Genomic DNA, 17821 nt, shown 5'->3' on the forward strand with positions numbered 1-17821 from the left:
GCACATGGCAGTGGGGGGAGGGACAGCTGAACTGCCAGCAATTGATAGCCTGCTGGGCGGCTGCTGCACAGGGAACTTAAAGGAATGGGGAGCTGATGGGCGGGGCTTCCGGTCCACCCTGGTTCCAAGCCTCCACCAGCTAGCTGCAACAGGCTGCTCTTCCTGCAAGCAGTGGACAAAGCAGGCAGCTGCCAAATGACGTTCTAAGGGAACATTGCACAACTTTAAATGAGCATGTACCCTAATTGATCAGCAATGTAACAACGTTAACCGGGACGACTTTAAGTGAGGAGTTACTGTATATCTGTTGAAAACATGGTACCTAATTTCACAAGTTCTTGTTTGAAGAACTTGTACAGACTCTGCTGACTTCAGTTGGTTTACCACTGAGAAGAACTATGCTCATTAATGCCATTGCATATTACAAAGTCAGGTATGGGAAACGAATCTGGATGGCAACTGATTATGAGAGAATTCCCAATGTGGTTACTGATGCAGAGCAGTAAAGGGTGCTTTTCACATTGCACTGTGCTGTGATCACACCAGACATGGAAATAAGGGGGGGATATTTATTTTTAGAAGTTTAAGAAAAGTTCCTAAGTGTGGTGGATTTGGGGACTCAAAAAAAAAAAAAAAAAGTTTAATCAATATTTCCTACTAGATTCTAAAAATTTTGAAGGTTACATTTTAAACCTCTAAACCTCACTGACGATGTCCAATATAACATGATACAAGCATTCCAGCCAGAGGAGGAGATGGCTGTAAATAAATGCAATGGTTCCAAAGCTCCCTGCTGGGAAGTTAGTGTTTTGCACCTTTGTATATTGAACAGATTTATCAAGCTCGGGATGTGGGAGCTGCACGCTAATATTTAAGCTATTTCTTCCTTTGTATGTATTGTGACTTATAATATCAAATGGAGCTGTTCATTCAGTAAAAAACACAGGAGTTGCCAAACAAGAACTGATATTGGACTGGAAAAAAATAACTTTGCAGTCAGTGCTACATGCTTCAGAAGTAGGAGTAAAGCTCCTATCAAGCACCTAAATACAATATTTAATGTGTAACATGGAGAATATTTTTTCTTGATCCAGCTGATGATCAGTTTATGCCTTGAAGCATGAGGATTGATGGTTCTTGTAACTTGACTTTTGGGTATGTCTATACTGCAACAGAAGACCTGCAGCTGGCAGTTGACTGGGCTTGAGCTGTGGAGCTATAAAAATGCAGTGTAAACATTCTGGCTTGGAGATCCTCTGAGTGGTGAGGGTCCCAGAGCCCAGGTTCCAGTCTGAGCCCCAGTGTCTACGCTGCAATTTTATAGCCCCACGAGCCCGAATCAGCTGACCCAGGCCAGCCACAGCTGTCCCACAGATCTTTTATCGCAGTGTAGCCATACCTTTAGTGTCACTCCTGATGGTATTAATTCTTTAAATAAACATCAGATCATTTTAAAAAATCAAACTTACTGAGCTATTTATTGAGAACAAGCCAGAGTAGATGGTTAAAATGTTTATTTTATAGCTGTGTGAAACTCTAGCAATGTAACTGAAATCACTCCAAAACTGAGCTTATTTACATTTCCTTGTGAACTCTAAAATTGCCCTTTCACAAAAAAGTCACAACAAGTTTAAGAATGTTTCACTTGGAAATAGGACATTTTTCAGTGAAGGAGGACCCATTTTTGAGGCAAAGGAGTGAAATTCTCCCAAAAATGAGTGACATTTCAATCCAAACTAAGCCTTTTTTGTAAGCAGAGTCTGTACGTACAACAAAATTCACATTTTCAACTTTGTTCAATGCAAATTCCCCCATTGTGCAAAATTTCTCACAACAGCAAAACTACCAAAACTGAACTGTGAAAAACCTAGGGACTGATCATGTAGAAGAGCAGTCACAATTTCACACAACCTGTGTTTATTTTGTTGTCATGGAAGAGAAATTGTGGAGTAGAAAATGAACTCAGTAGGGATGTCAACACATCACAGACAGGGCTGAGAGGAATCCTGGATGTGAATTTTCTAACTTCAGGGGATATCCATATAGGACTCTCATCCTGGAGTCCTAGAAGACACAAGGAGTTTTGCCTATGTTAGAAATACAGGACTAGTTTTCTCAGAGCCTATCCACACTACTAACTGGCCTTGGAACTGTGTTGTAATCAGGTTGGGGGCAACTGTGTGTAACTGGGTCCTATCACTTGGCTGTGTTGAAAAGGCCCTTAAAGTCCTTAGCAGAGAGAGAAATCCATTGTTCCAGGGAAATAAACTTGTTTTTTTGTTGTTTCTAGCCCTGTGGTTCTTCCAGTCCTCGGCAGGAAATGATTGCTGATCTCCCTAGTGGGAGCCTTTTGTGGACCCAGGGGGAAGTGATAAATGCTACCAATGGTTTCAGTGCGGAGAACAGAATTAACGAAGGTATTTTTGCTGAGGTCTACAAAGGTCAGAGACACAATGCAGTATACGTCATTAAAAGGCTCAAAGAGGCAAGTACCTACCCTTCCGCCTTTTCTTCATTTAAGCTTGAAGGGGAATCATTTGTTAACATCTCCTAAACATTAACCGTTATCATTTAATACACCACAGACTAGTAATCAGAAATGCTGCATTATGGTGTTTTTAGGAGGGGAAATGATGTCTAGTTTAAAGCAAGATCCCACAAACCTTTATGCATGTGAAACCTTTTACACGCATAAGTAGTCCTTTTGACTTCAATGGGACTACTAATGTGAGTAGTTACCTGCATGCATAATTGTTAGCAGGATAAAGTCTTTAGTTATTTATTTGCTATTCTACATATAAAATATGTTTTGGTTCTAGTTTAAATGAAGTCAGTGCTTATGACAGACAGTTGATTTTAGTGCATTTTTGTGGTGGTTTTCACAGATGGAATGTACAAGCCAGAATTCAACACAAAGATTCTTTCATACAGAAGTACAGATTTGCTTTCGGTAAGTAGCTATTTGGAAATTGGTTCTGGTCCGTCTGTCTGGGGATTAATAGATCTTTTACAAAATAACAAGAAATAATCTGATTTGTGTTAAGGGCTAAATTTTGCCCTGTAGGCACTGCACTGTATTGAGGATGGTGTGGATCTATACCAGGGTGACCAGATGTCCCCATTTTATAGGGACAGTCCTGATATTTGGGGCTTTGTCTTATATAGGTGCCTATTACCATCCCCTCCCCACATCCTGATTTTTCACACTAGCTATCTGGTCACTCTCATCTGTACTGACCCAGTAGGAGCTCTGGGAAGCAGCATGTCTCCATTGCTTCCAAAGTTCACCTACTTGCTGGGGGAGTGGAGCCACAGTGCTATTCTTTAAGCAGGTCCAGGGCAGCTCCTTTCTGCAGCTGAGCGTCCCCCTCTAATTAGTGTGGAAGTGGATGGCACTATAGCCCCACTTCCTCTCTGCTGCAGTGTGAGCCTTGTGCACTCCTCATACTCAGCAATGTGCAACAGTTGTGATTCTGCTGTGCTGTTGTGCTCCCAGGGACAGGAGTCAGTACACAGTCTAGTCTATATGTTGTCAGTTTGGTCCAGCACTGGAATTTTAAATTTTCTGTTTGTTCTCATTTTACTTGCTAATATTTGTTGATATTTGGCTTCAGGTGTTGTCACATTAACATTTTACAACTAGTGGGTTTCTCACTAGAAAGTGGATATCACTGTCTTATATACCCCTACATGGAAAATGGATCGCTTGAAAACAGACTACAGTGTCAAGTAAGCAGAGGATTTGGGTCCTATCGAAGTACTGTATGAAAAGCATTTGTATCTCTTTGAAAAATTTTACTATGTTCTTTGAGTTTTATGTAATATTCCTGCAATTTGGGCAAGATCTATATTCATGTTTTCTAGGAGAATTCAACACATCCTTGCCAGTACTCGGGGGGGAGAGAATCTCTTCTTTACCTTTCCCACAGGAAGGGTAGCTTCTCTTCTTTCCTTTCCTCCCCCACCATGTGAATCATTAGCAACAGAAAAAAGGAGCATGAACATACATCAATCACAAGTATTGGAAAGGCTGCAAGTCTTTTTATGTACAAATAAATCCGTTTTCTGCTACAAGGCAGGTCACCTGTACTGAGAGTTTCTGCCATGCAGCTTCTGTCTTCAGAAAAAGGAAACTGTAAAATATGCAGCTATACAACACTATATGCATTAGATTTGGCAATATGTTGCTGAAAAATCAACTACAGTGTTTGGTTGTCAGAGTCGTGTGTTGAAATATAGTATGAAGTCAACTGTTTTAGGGGGAACAGCTTATGAGATGCTCAAATTCATTGTTCGAGCACTGTGCAGGGGAACTAACAGGACAATGGAAAGGACACTTGTGAATTCTTAAATAGGAACATAGGATTTACTGAACCAGATTAGATGACTGTCCTGCCTCCAGCAGTGGGCAATACCTTGTGTTCCAGAGGAAAGTGATCTCTGCCTCATCCGTACCATCGTCATGTAATGCAACACGCCGAGTGTGCAGTGCTGTATGTGGAGGGTGGGAGGATTCCTTCCTGACCCCGGCATAATTGGTTTCTACCCTGAAGCATGAGATTCGTTTACCTCATCTTGCTTCCAGTTAGGTTAGTGAGTGTTTCGCCAATGCTTGCCGTGAGGGAAGGAGAAAGTCTCTTGCTTGTAAAACTAACATTGTTTTGTGCTTCTTTCCATAAAAAGAAAAACACACCAACTCTCTTCCTACTTTTGTTCCAGGTTGGTTCTATGCCATTAACCTGGGAGAAACGCATCACAATTTCTATAGGACTTATCCGAGCCATTCAGTATCTCCATAACTTTGGGATTCTGCATGGGAATGTCAAGAGGTAGGGTTGCTAGCTTATCGACATATCTGCAACTCCCTGTCATTCAACTGTTTCCAGAATTTCAAAAAACAGAAATCGCTGAAAGTCTTCAAGTCTGCATATGATCGTTCCCCATACACATCTGCTTCCTGTTCTCTTGCTCTTTTTGATGTCTCTCCTCCACATTTCCTTTACCTCTCTTTTTAGTGTGGCAAAAGTATATTCTTCTGAAGTGTTTTCCGCCATTCCCTTCCACTTTTCCCCATAGGTAAAATTTCAAATATTCCCCATACTATTCCAGTATTGGAGAGTTGTTTGTTCCCTGAAAATGTCTTAGAGTTGTTCTGTACATGAAAGTTGCACCACCTCAACTATATCTATAGAGTTGAAGTGGTACCACAGTGCACCCCTCTGGTGTGTATGCAGTTATATCACTATAAAGGTGTTTATACTGGTACAGCTACTCCCATATGGGAAGGGGAATAAGTCGTATCAGTATAAGGCACTCTTTTACTGTTGTAACTGTAACCACACAAGGGTTATACTGATTTGGTTATTTTGATTTAAAAAAAAAAATCTTACTCCTATCAGACATACTTAAATTAGTATTAAATTTGTGCATAGACCCAGCCTTACTCTTATACAAAATAATGTTTACAGCTCTGTCTTAAAATATACATTCTGTTAATTCTTTTTAACCTTTGGGTTTCCAAGTTTGATCAGGGTTTAGGAATGCAAGTTCAAGGACAGCTGATTTTTCCTCAGACTACCATAAACTCTTCATTGTGCTCAACCATCTATTTAACTCCACTCTCCAGTGTTTTTCTCCCACTGGTGTTAATGGAATCGTATACTTCCAGGTGAAAAAGACCTAAGGGGTGACTTGATCAGTTTATAAGTACCTGCTGAGGGGACAGAAATTTGATAATGGGCTCTTCAACCTAGCAGACAAAGATATATAATAAGATTCAAAGGCTTGAAGCTAGACACATTTCAGACTGGAAACAGAGTGCACGTTTTTAACAGTGAGGGTTATTAACTGGAAATTCTTACCAAGGGTTGTGTTGATCCTCATCACAGGCAATCTTTGAATTAAGATTGGATGTTTTTCTAAAAGATATTCTTTAGTACAAACAGGAATTAATTCAGGGAAGTCCATCAGCCTGTGTTATCAAGTAGGTCAGGCTCGATCACAATGGTCCCTTCTGGCCTTAGAATCTATTAATCTGTTAGGGCAAAATGTCCATTTGCTTGTGCCCTACAGCATGTGGCCTTTCATGGTATAACCTGTGACTAATATATGCTTTTTCGGTAATCATCAGAAAAAACGTATTTCCAGTTTTGTCAGGCAATGTTTTTTGTATCCCCATGCAGCTGGAAAGCAGAGTGCTCCTGTTCTTTGTGATGGTAGAAAGGTTTTAAATTACAGAATTTATCTGGTCTCTTTGCTTTGTTTTATCATGGGGCCATGTCCTGAGTTCCTTACTCAGTTCTGATGAGGCAAAACTCATTTTGAGGTCATTTGGAGTCCATTGTGGTCACAGAATTTGGACTGAGTAAGGACTGAGTAAATGCGGAGAAAAGAACTCGGGATTTGCCTGACACACTGTGATCTTTCCAGAGAATGGGGGAAAAAAACAAACTATTTCAGGTCTCTTCAACAGAGGAGTTCCCTATAGTCCATAAAACTGTTTAACTCAAAATCAAATGGGCCAAATTAATCCCTGATGATCCATGGTTTTCGAGGAACTTAGACCAGGAATGAAGATGACCCTATATATTTGCTAACAAACAATAAAATGTATACAACAAAACAATGTAGAATTAGATTAAATGGGAGGAAAACACTGCTACTGTCTGACTTTATTTTTGTTTAAAAAAAACAACATTCTGGTTTATGATTTATATCTCTGTTCACTATCCCTTTTCAACATACAAGACTGGAATCTCTAAAAGAGAATTTGCATAAAGAAGCCCTTAAATGTACTTTCTAAAATCACATCTTACCATAAGACTCTACATTCCGGTGTGAATGGATTGATCACTATTGGTATTTGTCTTACTTTATGCAGCTCCAATGTTTTGCTGGATGAAAACTTCACACCAAAACTTGGACATTCCGGTCTCCGACTGTATTCTGTGGAAAAAAAATCAGACTATGCTGTGATGAAAACCAAAGTTTTACAAGCTTCCCTCACTTACCTGCCAGAAGATTTTGTCAGGCATGGACAGCTAACACAAAAAATTGACATCTTTGGTTGTGGAATAGTAAGTTGTCTTCTTTTTTTTTTTTTTTTAAATATTAACCTTTGCTATTACAGTTTGCAGATACCTGGTTATATTCTGTGCACATAGGGTTTTTTTCTCATATATATATATATATAGATATATAGATATATATATAGATAGATATATATATATATATAAAGTTTTTCAAACATAAGACACTCAGATCAGCTGGAGATTTAATATCCATTCAATAATAACCAATGAAAGAGAGCCAAATTCTTCCCTGAAACGCATACATGCGACTCTCATTTAGATCACATAATTCGATGGAATGGTTAGTAGAGAAAAACATAGTTGCAGTCTACAAGATCTTTTCTGCAGAGTTTAGTGTTTATAAATAGGAACAAAAGGAAGTTAACATCAGAAAAAACTTCCCAGCTTGTGGTGTATCCAAGTCCTGTGATCCTGGGTCTGGATCCCTGATCTTCCCAAAGGTATTCTTCCTGCTTTGTCTCCCAAGAAACCAATTGATACTCCTTCATATCAACACATGAAAGGAGAGGAGGAAATTGTGTTGAATTTATCCATGATGAATATAGGTTTAGCTAATGCCTTCTATCTTGTTAGAGAGCCATCCACACAAGGTCAGACTATGACCTATAATCTCAAAAGTGTGGTTATGATCAATTCAGTACTATATAGTATTGTCGGGTGCTCATAGTCAGAAAAACGGATATGTGAACATGTTACCACCTTATTCAGTAAAGATGCCAGGTTTGTCTGTGTTCAAGTCATGTGCTGACTTCACTGAATGTTGCAAACATGTTTTTAACCCTGTTCATCCTCCAAATCCAATACAGTGTGGGTTAGAGTGAGCTGGATTATACTCTGCTTTGTGCAAAAACTGCAAAATTATCACTACATTCTAGCTGCAAAATCTTTATTATTGGTTTTAGTGGAAGAAGCAGAAAGACCATAGCTTGGATCTCAGTTCCCTTGTTCAATTTGCACTATTGGACTTTGGAAAAATTATCTTTCGGTTTGAAAACTAAGCAAACGTGGTATAGAAGCCACTGAGAGAGAATAAATATGATGGCCTACAATATCATTTTTTTAAAATTCTAGTTGTACTTTAAATTTTCATTTCTGTATAGAGTATTGTTACATCTGTTCAGTGAACACTATAGAACAGAATGACCATCTACTGCCCCTACAGTGTAATATATAAAGAGAGGCCCAGGCCACAAAATATGGATTTGGATCTGAACCAGGTTCCAAACTCTCTCTCAAAGGTTGTTCAGATCTGGAGTGCTGGTTTGTGCCCATCTTCTCTAAGAATGTAGGAAAAATAGAGCATTTTAAGCTAACAGGTAAATATTCCTTTAGTTACAATGTCCAGTTTTTTAGAAGAAGCCATCTAAATAAATTGTCTTACCTATAAAAATGTTCTCTAGGTTTTAGCAGAGATGCTGACAGGCACTAAGGCAATGGATGAAGGAAGAACCCCTATTTATCTGGTAAGAGAAAAGCAAAATAAATGACACCTGCCTGGTGTAACCCTTGCAAACAGTGCTACTGTAATGAAATTAGTTTGAGTGCAAAACTAAATACAGAGTTTGTTGCATACTGTACTCCAGGGGGAATTCTGCATCACTGCACAGTGCAGAATTTGTGCAGAATTCCATGCTTCTCCCACAGAATTGGGGCTTCAGAGCTTCTGGCCACCACTAGGGGCCAATGGACTCTGCAGAGCCCAGCTCACAGTGAGCAAAGCACCCAGTCTGGCAGGAATGGAGGCCCTGCATGCTTTGGGTACCCAGCTTGATCTCATTCTCCCGGGGATGGGAGAGACCCTAGGAGACCCAGCTCTGGGAAAGGGTGAGGAAGGGCAGGGCTGCACCACACCATGTCCCCTGGCAGGACAGTAAAGAAGCTGGAGGGGGAGGGGTGCAAAGGCTCAGGGAGTCCAGGTACCTGGGCTGGGGGCTGCCCCACAGCTGGGCTCTTTGGGGATGGGGTGCAGTTGTCTGGGCTCTCGGGGTGCCCTAAAGTTAGGGTCTGGGAGAAGGGGAGTGCTGGTGGCTGGGCTCTGGGAGGAGGGAAGTGTTGGTGTCTGGGCTGGGGGGGTGCCCCATGGCTGGGCTGTGGGCGGAGAGGAGTGCAGGTGTCTGGGCTCTGGGGTAGCCCCATGGCTGGGCTCTGGGGGAGGGGTGTGTGGGTGTCTGGGCTCTGGGGCCCCATACAGCCCCCTCCAGCACCCCACAACTGGAACTGGGTTGTCAGAGGGGTTTCTTTAACTCTGTACTCCAGGGGAATCTTTTTTGTTGTTGTGTGTATTGTTGACATACGTGTAGACAGGTATTTTGAAATAAATTACCAAAATAATTGAGACCAGAGTGGTTATATTGTGTTGTTTTGAAAAAATATGCAGAATTTTAAAATACTCTGGGGAGAATTTTTAATTTTTTTAGCGCAGAATTCCCACAGGAGTAATACTGGCAAATTTATAACTCCTAAAGAGCTGCTGCGTAGAAGCCAAACCTTGGTTCTGTTGAAGTCCAGTGGCAAAACTCTAGCTCACGTCAATGAGAGCAGAATGAATGCTCCAGTTTTAATATTGCTCCTGATTGTGTATGAGCTGCTGCAACGTCACTAGCGTTTAGATACCCACATGTTTAGAGAGAGCAGCTCTGTTTTGAAATTGTAACTATTCATGTTCTTGAATCAGGAAGGTCTGCATTGAATAGTGAAACGTAAGTAGAAGGTGAATCATAATGGACTAATGTGCTGTATTTATGGCTAGGTGTACTCATCAGTATTTTGTACACAGACACATCACTGAATGTGTACTTGGAGCTGTGGAAATTACTTTAACAAACTCAAAATAAATTTGGGTCAGTTCACCTAATTGTGACAAAATGAATGCTCCTTTTTGTGTGAATAAAACCAGACCCTGTTTATTCCCTTGCACAAGTGGTACTTTCCTTTTGTGCTGTCATGCCCCTGAAACATTGAGTAAGAGGGGAAGGAAGTGAACCCTCGCCTTGTCATTCATTCCTTGCTAAATGCTTCAGCAACTTTCTAATGGATACCAAAAGTGAAGAAGATGACAAGTCTCAGTGATAAGTTCATTAGCAGAGACAAGAGGTTTCTGATTTTGTTGATAGATGTTTAGAAAAGGTAATTAACACACTTATCAATGCAATGTACAGCAGCCTTTTTTTTTTTATCACTGGCCTGATAATATTGAGAGGCCTGCCTGGAACTGCTGGAGCCTGGTGTAATGAAGCATTGTGTGCATGCCTACAGACCTTATGAAGCACAGAGTATCAGACTCTGCTGTTAAAACACAGATTTCTACCATTTGAGCTAAAGGAGAATTTCCTTGGGCTTTTATCTTTTGTAAGTCAGTCACTAGGAGGCACTAGTATGCGTACACTAGCCAGCACATTACACAGGGTATAGCAAGTACTCGGGGCGTGTCTTAAGTTCTTAAAGGGTTGGATAGGAATGAATAATTTTCTTTGACAAATCATTTTCCTCTTAACCAGTGTATCTCTTCCTCTTGAACAGAAAGATGCAATTGCCGATGAAATTCAAGCAGCAAGAGAAAGTTCATGCTCCAAGCACAAAACCTTTGAAAATCTTGCTGCCAAGGAAATATGCTGCAAATATCTAGACAGGAAGGTGGGACACTTGCCATCAGAAATTGCTGTTCACTTTGCCACTGCTATCTGCCTTTGTCTGCGGAAAAAGAATCTTGACATAGCAGAGGTAAGTGTTGTATGCCCTACTAGTCTTACATACCAAGGTCTAAGCCAAAGCAACCAAATGTGATTTCATTATTTTTTTAATGTCCACCAAGGAGAAGGATGTGGGCACTGACTAACTGCTTACCAGATGTTGTTGCTCTGAACAGGTGCATGAAATGATGGAAATGGCTGAACATAAAATAAGAGATCACAGCATTCTTGAAGGCAGCACTTTTTCTGGATTCTCCATTAATACCCCAGAAGAAACAGATGATGAGACAGCTAGTTACAATTATGGTTCTTCAGGTGATAGCAATGAGGACAGTGCAACAGCAAGGTCCCTGAAGTGTGCAAATTCATCCCCATCTTTACTAAGAGTCATGCCACCTGAAATGTACAATGGACAGATGTCACAGGTCCCTTGTGAATCGGATGAATCAAGTAGTTTTGTTTGGGATCCTGTGGAGGGTTCTGCATATGGCCCACCTAGCCGTGGCTGTACTGATCCAGAAAATGCCACATCCTCATATTCCGGGAGAAATGATGAAATATGTACTGGTGGCTTCCAAGAAAGAAATGTGGCATCCAATGAAAATAAAAACACGTTGGAAATGGTATTTCCTGCAAAAAGAATGGTTTCTTCAACCAATGCAATCCTTGACCCTTCATGTTCTTCACAAGGTAAATCTAAGTATTTTTTGGGAGTGAAAGGCTGAGTTCAGATCATTCAATATGTAACCATTAAATTATCATGACACAATGTCTCCAATTGTGTTACCATGACCACAATATTTATATAAGGTGCTCAGCTACTATGGTGATAGGCAAAATATAACTGCCTAAAGAGACTGATAGATCACTCCTGCAGTCTTTGAAAAAACTTCCTTTTATACATTTCAGCATATTATGTCTCCTTGGTTATTATGTTACCAGTTAATTTATAGAGGCAATTAAAATCTAGTTTTTCAATTTAATTTCTTGTTTAGAAGTCAAATTTAAGCGATTTAGAATGGTTTCCCCTCTCCCAAATTATATATAATATCAGTGCGTTAGCCACAGATGGATTTTTGCTAAATATTTGGGCCTTTTTTCCCCCCCGCAGGATTAGCCAAAGAAATCTCCTGGGAAATAAAGATCAATGATAAAAAAAAGAAGCTTATGGAAAATATTTTACTATATGAAGAAGAAAAGCTAAACAGCTCTGAACTCTTTGAGTCTCAAATATGACTGAATTATCAGGAATGCCATCTTGGAAGAAGAAATTGGGCATCTTTTTCCGGTAGCAAGATGGTAAAAGCTAAACCACACACTTCATGTACGCTTAAGTAGGATGTTTTCAACAGACATGTTAACTCTCTTTGGAGAAAAAGAATAGCCACATCTCAGGTGATTCCAAGAGAACGTCTGCTACAGTGTAGATTAAAGCAGAATGCAACTTTTATGATCAGAAAAATTAGCATTGACCTCTTTCTCCTTGCCTTACTATGCTGAAAAAAATTAACACTGGCAAACTGAGACAATTGCTTGAATTAGCTTAGGGCAAGTTCTGTTTTGCACTGCACTTCACAAAGCATTTGTGTACAATATATTTCTTTTATGAAAAATTAGGATCCTGCACACTATACAGCAGGCATTCATTACATACTAGTTGGCAGTACACTGTAATATCCATTGCATCTAGCATACACAGGGTGATCAATGAACTTTTCATTTTTTCAAAACCAAGTAACTAAAAAGGTACCTAGTTTCATATAATCTTATTCCACGTTCTTGATTGCACTCCATATCCTAGATGATGTGGTGGGTGTTTTGTTTTTTAAGGAAAGTTCTCTGAATTCCATATGATTCCATTTCCAGTTGCATTGAAAACAAATGTTTGGACAATTTTAGATGTCACTGATGGTATGCTCTGGAACTGTACATATGAACATGTAGTATCAAAAAGCTACACTGAGATTGTGTACACTGACTGCCTTTGTAGCCTTGAGAAAGTCATTTTAATCTCTCTGTGCCTTAACCCTATTTTGCAGATTAGAAAATTAATACCTCACTAGGCTGTTTTGAGAGTTTTATAGTATTTTACAAACGTTAGTTAAGTGCTATTCATGTGATTACTTGTTTCATACGGTAGCTTTGGTTGTAAATGTATATTTTGGATTTTGATATAATTCAATATTTTAATTTAAAACCTATTTAATTTTTTATGCAACACTTGAGTTTGAATTTGTAAAGGGCCTGACGCAATGATTAAAACAATCAACTAAAGATTAGTTAGTTAAAGGGCTGGATCTTGAAGCCTTTACTTACTTGAGTAGTCCTAGTGAAGTAGCTGATTTCAGTGTGCCTACTCACTTGATCAAGAGCTGCAGAATTAGGCGCAATGTTTGTGATCACTTTGAAGAGGAAAAATGCTAAATATTATACTAGAGCGCATGGATGCTACTCCTATTTATTTTCAAGAGGAAACCTCCTCAAGAACATCAGTGCCATTCTTATTCCTTTTTTCTTTTACCTTGTAACAGAATCCTCTAATCCAGCATAAGGAAATACAACTTTATAATAGGAAAAAAGGACCTTCGGAACCATATAGCTCAGCTTTCTGCTGTGGGTAACCTCTAATATGTACTTGGGGAACATTCCCATTACAATTTGAGCAAGCAAGGAATGCAGGATTGGGCCTTGTATGTAATTATGGAAAGGTAAAATTTTCTTAGATGTACAGTAAGGCCTTCACATTCAAGTCCCTTCTGAGGACCTAGTTCTATGAAGACTTCTACACGTAACTCGCCAACTGACAATGGTAGGAGGAACTGTGGTAGACTATATATCTAAAAAACCCAAATATTGCCTTTGTCCAAATACTGCCTTACCAAAGTGGGGCAAGGTCAACTGTCAACTTGCATGATCTGCCCCAGTATACTACCTTTCATCTGCCTAGGGTGTTGTGTATGTTTTCTTTGGTCTTTTTCTTGTGCAAGGCCTCATTCTTGCATTGGTAGCTGATTTCAGTGGGTGTCCGTTCAGGCACAGCAGTCCATCCACACATTAAGAAAGTCAGAGTGGCCATACTGGGTGAGACCAAAGGTCCATCTAGCCCAGTATCCTGTCTTCCAACAATGGCCAATACCAGGTGCCCCACAGGGAATGAACATCAAGTGATCCATCCACTGTTGCTCATTCTCAGCTTCTGGCAAACAGAGGCTAGGGCCACCATCCCTGCCCATTCTGGCTAATTGCCATTGATGAACCTATCCTCCATGAACTTATCTAGTTCTTTTTTTGAACCATGTTATAGTCTTGGCCTTCACAACATCCTCTGGCCAAGTTTCATAGACTGACTGTGTTGTGTGAAAAAATACTTCCTTTTGTTTTCAACTTGCTGCCTATTAATTTCATTTGGTGACCCTTAGTTCTTGTGTTAGGAGGAGTAAATAATACTTCCTTATTTACTTTCTCCATGCCAGTCATGATTTTATACACTTCAATCTTTAGTCCTACCTCCTTAGTCATCTCTTTTCCAAGCTGAAACGTCCCTGTCTTATTAATCTCTCCTCATATGGAAGCCATTCCATACCCCTAATCATTTTTGTTGCCCTTTTCTGAACTTTTTTCAGTATATCTTTTCTGAGATGGAGCAACCACATTTGCAAACAGTATTCAAGATGTACCATGGATTTATATAGAGGCAATATATTCCGTCTTATCTGTCCCTTTCTTAATGATTCCCAACATTCTGTTTGCTTTTTTGACTGCTGCTGCACATTGTGTGGATGTTTTCAGAGAACTATCCACAGTGATTCCAAGATCTCTTTCTTGAGTGGTAACAGCTAATTTAGACCCTTTACCCAGTGCAGTGTCAGGTCTTAAGTTTTTTGGGGCAAGGACCACGCCTTCTATTTGTACAGTGCCTAGCACAGTGTGGGCACTACCAGAAGCAAATAAGTATAATTTAACTTATCCCTTCAATGTGACAATCTTATACCAGGTCCTCAGGTGGATACCTACACTAGTAACTGACCAGTAAGTTAACTGAATAGTAAGTTCCTGACTATAAGTGCCTAATCAAATTACTAATATCCATAAATATATTTTCTAGATGTTTTCTGGTATTAAATTTATTACTGGTTTAAAAATACAAAAAAAAATAAATTATGTGGACATTTTTTATAAATAATTGAGTGTTTGTTTTAAGATGTTCACTAACTGTTCTGAAGTAATATAACCTGGATGACCTATTATTTTATACCTTGGGGTATACAGTGTTTGCCTCTCTATGTAACTTGCTTAGTGTAATGTACACCAGAATTTTATTAAAATCTATATATTTTGAATCAACTTGGGGGGGAAAGCCCTTTCTGTAAGACCTGCCTTTACAAGATGTATAGGACAGCAAAAATTGTTCCAAACCACCTTTTTTGGCAACTTCCTGTCTTCAGAGAGCAGCTCAAAGTATCCCTACCTGTACAGAGTGCAATTATTATTTGTTTTGTGGTAACAGCTAGGGACCCCAGTCATAGATCAGGATTTCATTTTGCTAGGTGCTATGCAAACAATACTTACTCCATCCTCTTTAGAAGGCCTCTTTAGAATAGCTAAGGACATTGCAAGGGTGCAACGAAATGGAACACTAGAGACTGAGCATCATTCTATGCCAGTGGTTCTCAACCTTTCCAGACTACTATACCCCTTTCAGGGGTCTTGCATACCTCCAAGTTTCACCTCACTTAAAAACTACTTGCTTACAAAATCAGACATAAAAATAGGAAGTGTCATAGCACACTATTACTGAAAAATTGTTTACCCTCTCATTTTGTCTGTATGAAATTTTAGTTTGTAGTGACTTCACTAGTGCTTTTTATGTAGCCTGTTGTAAAACTAGAAAAGGCCTAGAGATGTATTGATGGACCCCCTCAACGACCTCTGCATACCCCAGGGGCCACATACCCCTGGTTGAAAAACACTGTTCTGTGCTAATGACTGGTGATTAAGTTAAAAATTCATGGACATATTAGGCTAATTTCAGTCTCTTGTCAGTATAATATAAAGCTGAAAGTAAATGTAGATGTCCAGTTGAAGTAGCATTTCCCGTGGTTAAGCTAGGAGGGCATTTAAATATGTAATCTATGAAGAAAGTATTACTGGCCAGCTTTCCAAAGATATTAATGGTGGTTTTAACATTTTTCTGGTCTCATTGACTATTTTATCTGCTCTCTGTATACAAACATTTTGTATCTTAAAATGAAACTTTAGTGTTACAAAACTTGCATCTAATAAAATTAACTATATTTTTTTTACTGGGCAGTGGTGAAAGGGGTGGATATTCTACAAGCTGACATTTACTGAGAATCAAATTGATCCTTTCCTGGCTCCACTTTGCATTAGATATTATACAAACACCATTTATTTTAGTAACTATTAACAAATTCCCTAAAGTAAGAAATTGAAACACATTATAAGGCCTTACCCTAAAGTGAGAAAACACAGAAATGAAGTTGAAATATGTCAACCATTATTAAACAAAATAATCTATTGATGGCTATTAGCAAACTAAACATTTAGGACATGGTACTGCAGAGAGTACACATGTGAAATTCCTACTGAAGTCAAAAGGAATTTTGCCTGCTTAAGGATTTCAAGATCTATCCTTATAGTGCATTTTTAAGGAGAGAAAATAACTACAGTATCTTTAAAGGGGAAAATATTGGCAGCAAATGATACATTGCTTCTCAATTCTGCCATTCTTTGATAAACTTTATGGAATTCAGTGTTTTTTATATACTGCTCCCCACCCATTCACCCCTACACACAGCTGGTGGGAGAACCTCGTCAGATGTAGCTGGCAATGAAAAATTTTGCTCAAAACCAAAAAAGGTGTGACAGTGCGTGTAATGGACAGAATGGAGAAAAAAAGATAACAGTGAGAGCAAGAAGAAGAGGTAATGGAATGATGGACTGGCCGAGCAAACAAATTATAAAGAATTTGCAAAGGTTGTAAAAGCTGTAGCCCCTGTGCTGAAAATATCACTTATTGTGTATGCTATACTGTACATCATTCTGACACAAGCGGATGGTTGGGTGAGTATAAAAACATTTGTGCAGCTTCTGAGAAGATCAGGTATTTTCTTAGTGACACAGTATATTTTGCTTTGCCTGTATTATTTTGTAATAAGGTATTAAATCACCAAGAATTAGTTTAACCAATTTATTAGAGCATAAGCTTTCGTGAGCTACAGCTCACTTCCACATCTGAGGAAGTGAGCTGTAGCTCACGAAAGCTTATGCTCTAATAAATTGGTTAGTCTCTAAGGTGCCACAAGTCCTCCTTTTCTTTTTGCGAATACAGACTAACACAGCTGTTACTCTGAAACCAAGAATTAGTTTATCACTACCGTACTCACAAAACCACATCTCCAAAACCTGACCCCAGAAACTTTATATAATTCCACAAAGTCACACCATAGGGCTCAAGCCTGTAAGTATCCTCTCACCTGTACGTATCCAGGATAACGTGTTGCTCCAAAGCACGAAGCGGGAGACAGCCAAGCCAGGGAGCAATTCCGAAAGGCGGCCTCTGCCCCAGCTGTGCAGTGCTTTTCCCATAGCTTTTGTCCCTGAGCCTCAGCCTACATAACCTAGGAGCTCCATTCCCACTGAACATTGTTTAAAAGCCACACGTTTGTTTATAATTCAACAGGAAATTGCACAAAGCCCCCAGAGGCTCTTGCAACCCCCCCCCCTCTCCCTGGGAACGTTCTGAGCCACGCTCGCTCTGCGTGACTGCGAGTAGGAGGGGTCCAGTGCCGGGCAGGGGACGGCCCCCCACCCCTTTTTTTGAGGCACACCCCTCGATCGCGCAGGGCAGGGCAGGCCCCGGGGGAAAGAGCAGCGGGCTTCAACCTGCCGCACGCGCACGCAGCCCGCCGCAGGCTCCCGTCCCTGCTGCGGCGCAGGTCACGTGACAGCGCCCCGCGAGGGCCCAGGGCCCGCCACCTGCTCTCCCGCGCCGACCCAGCCTGAGCGGCCGCGAGCGGA

General features: G+C 40.0%; 1 protein-coding gene and 1 long non-coding RNA gene across 2 annotated transcripts in view; one reads left to right on the forward strand and one right to left on the reverse strand.

The window, feature by feature from the left end:
- IRAK2 (interleukin 1 receptor associated kinase 2) overlaps nt 1–15997 on the forward strand; it is a 33386-nt gene extending 17389 nt beyond the window's left edge. The window contains exons 5-13 of the mRNA XM_084635133.1: nt 2291–2485; nt 2886–2950; nt 3615–3729; nt 4720–4829; nt 6881–7076; nt 8492–8554; nt 10611–10811; nt 10957–11470; nt 11892–15997. Of these exons, the coding sequence (XP_084491259.1) occupies nt 2291–2485; nt 2886–2950; nt 3615–3729; nt 4720–4829; nt 6881–7076; nt 8492–8554; nt 10611–10811; nt 10957–11470; nt 11892–12016 (1584 nt within the window). The 3' untranslated portion in view covers nt 12017–15997. The remainder of the gene's footprint in view (nt 1–2290; nt 2486–2885; nt 2951–3614; nt 3730–4719; nt 4830–6880; nt 7077–8491; nt 8555–10610; nt 10812–10956; nt 11471–11891) is intronic.
- LOC311524239 lies at nt 1513–17729 on the reverse strand. Its single transcript, XR_014712507.1, has 3 exons — nt 17278–17729; nt 6816–6945; nt 1513–2064 (listed from the first exon to the last, which is right to left on the reverse strand). It is a non-coding gene; the product is annotated as an uncharacterized lncRNA (long non-coding RNA).
- Nucleotides 17730–17821: the final 92 nt, after the last annotated feature.

Source organism: Lepidochelys olivacea (assembly GCF_965140295.1).
Source record: "Lepidochelys olivacea isolate rLepOli2 genome assembly, chromosome: 7".
NCBI classification, from domain to species: domain Eukaryota; kingdom Metazoa; phylum Chordata; order Testudines; family Cheloniidae; genus Lepidochelys; species Lepidochelys olivacea.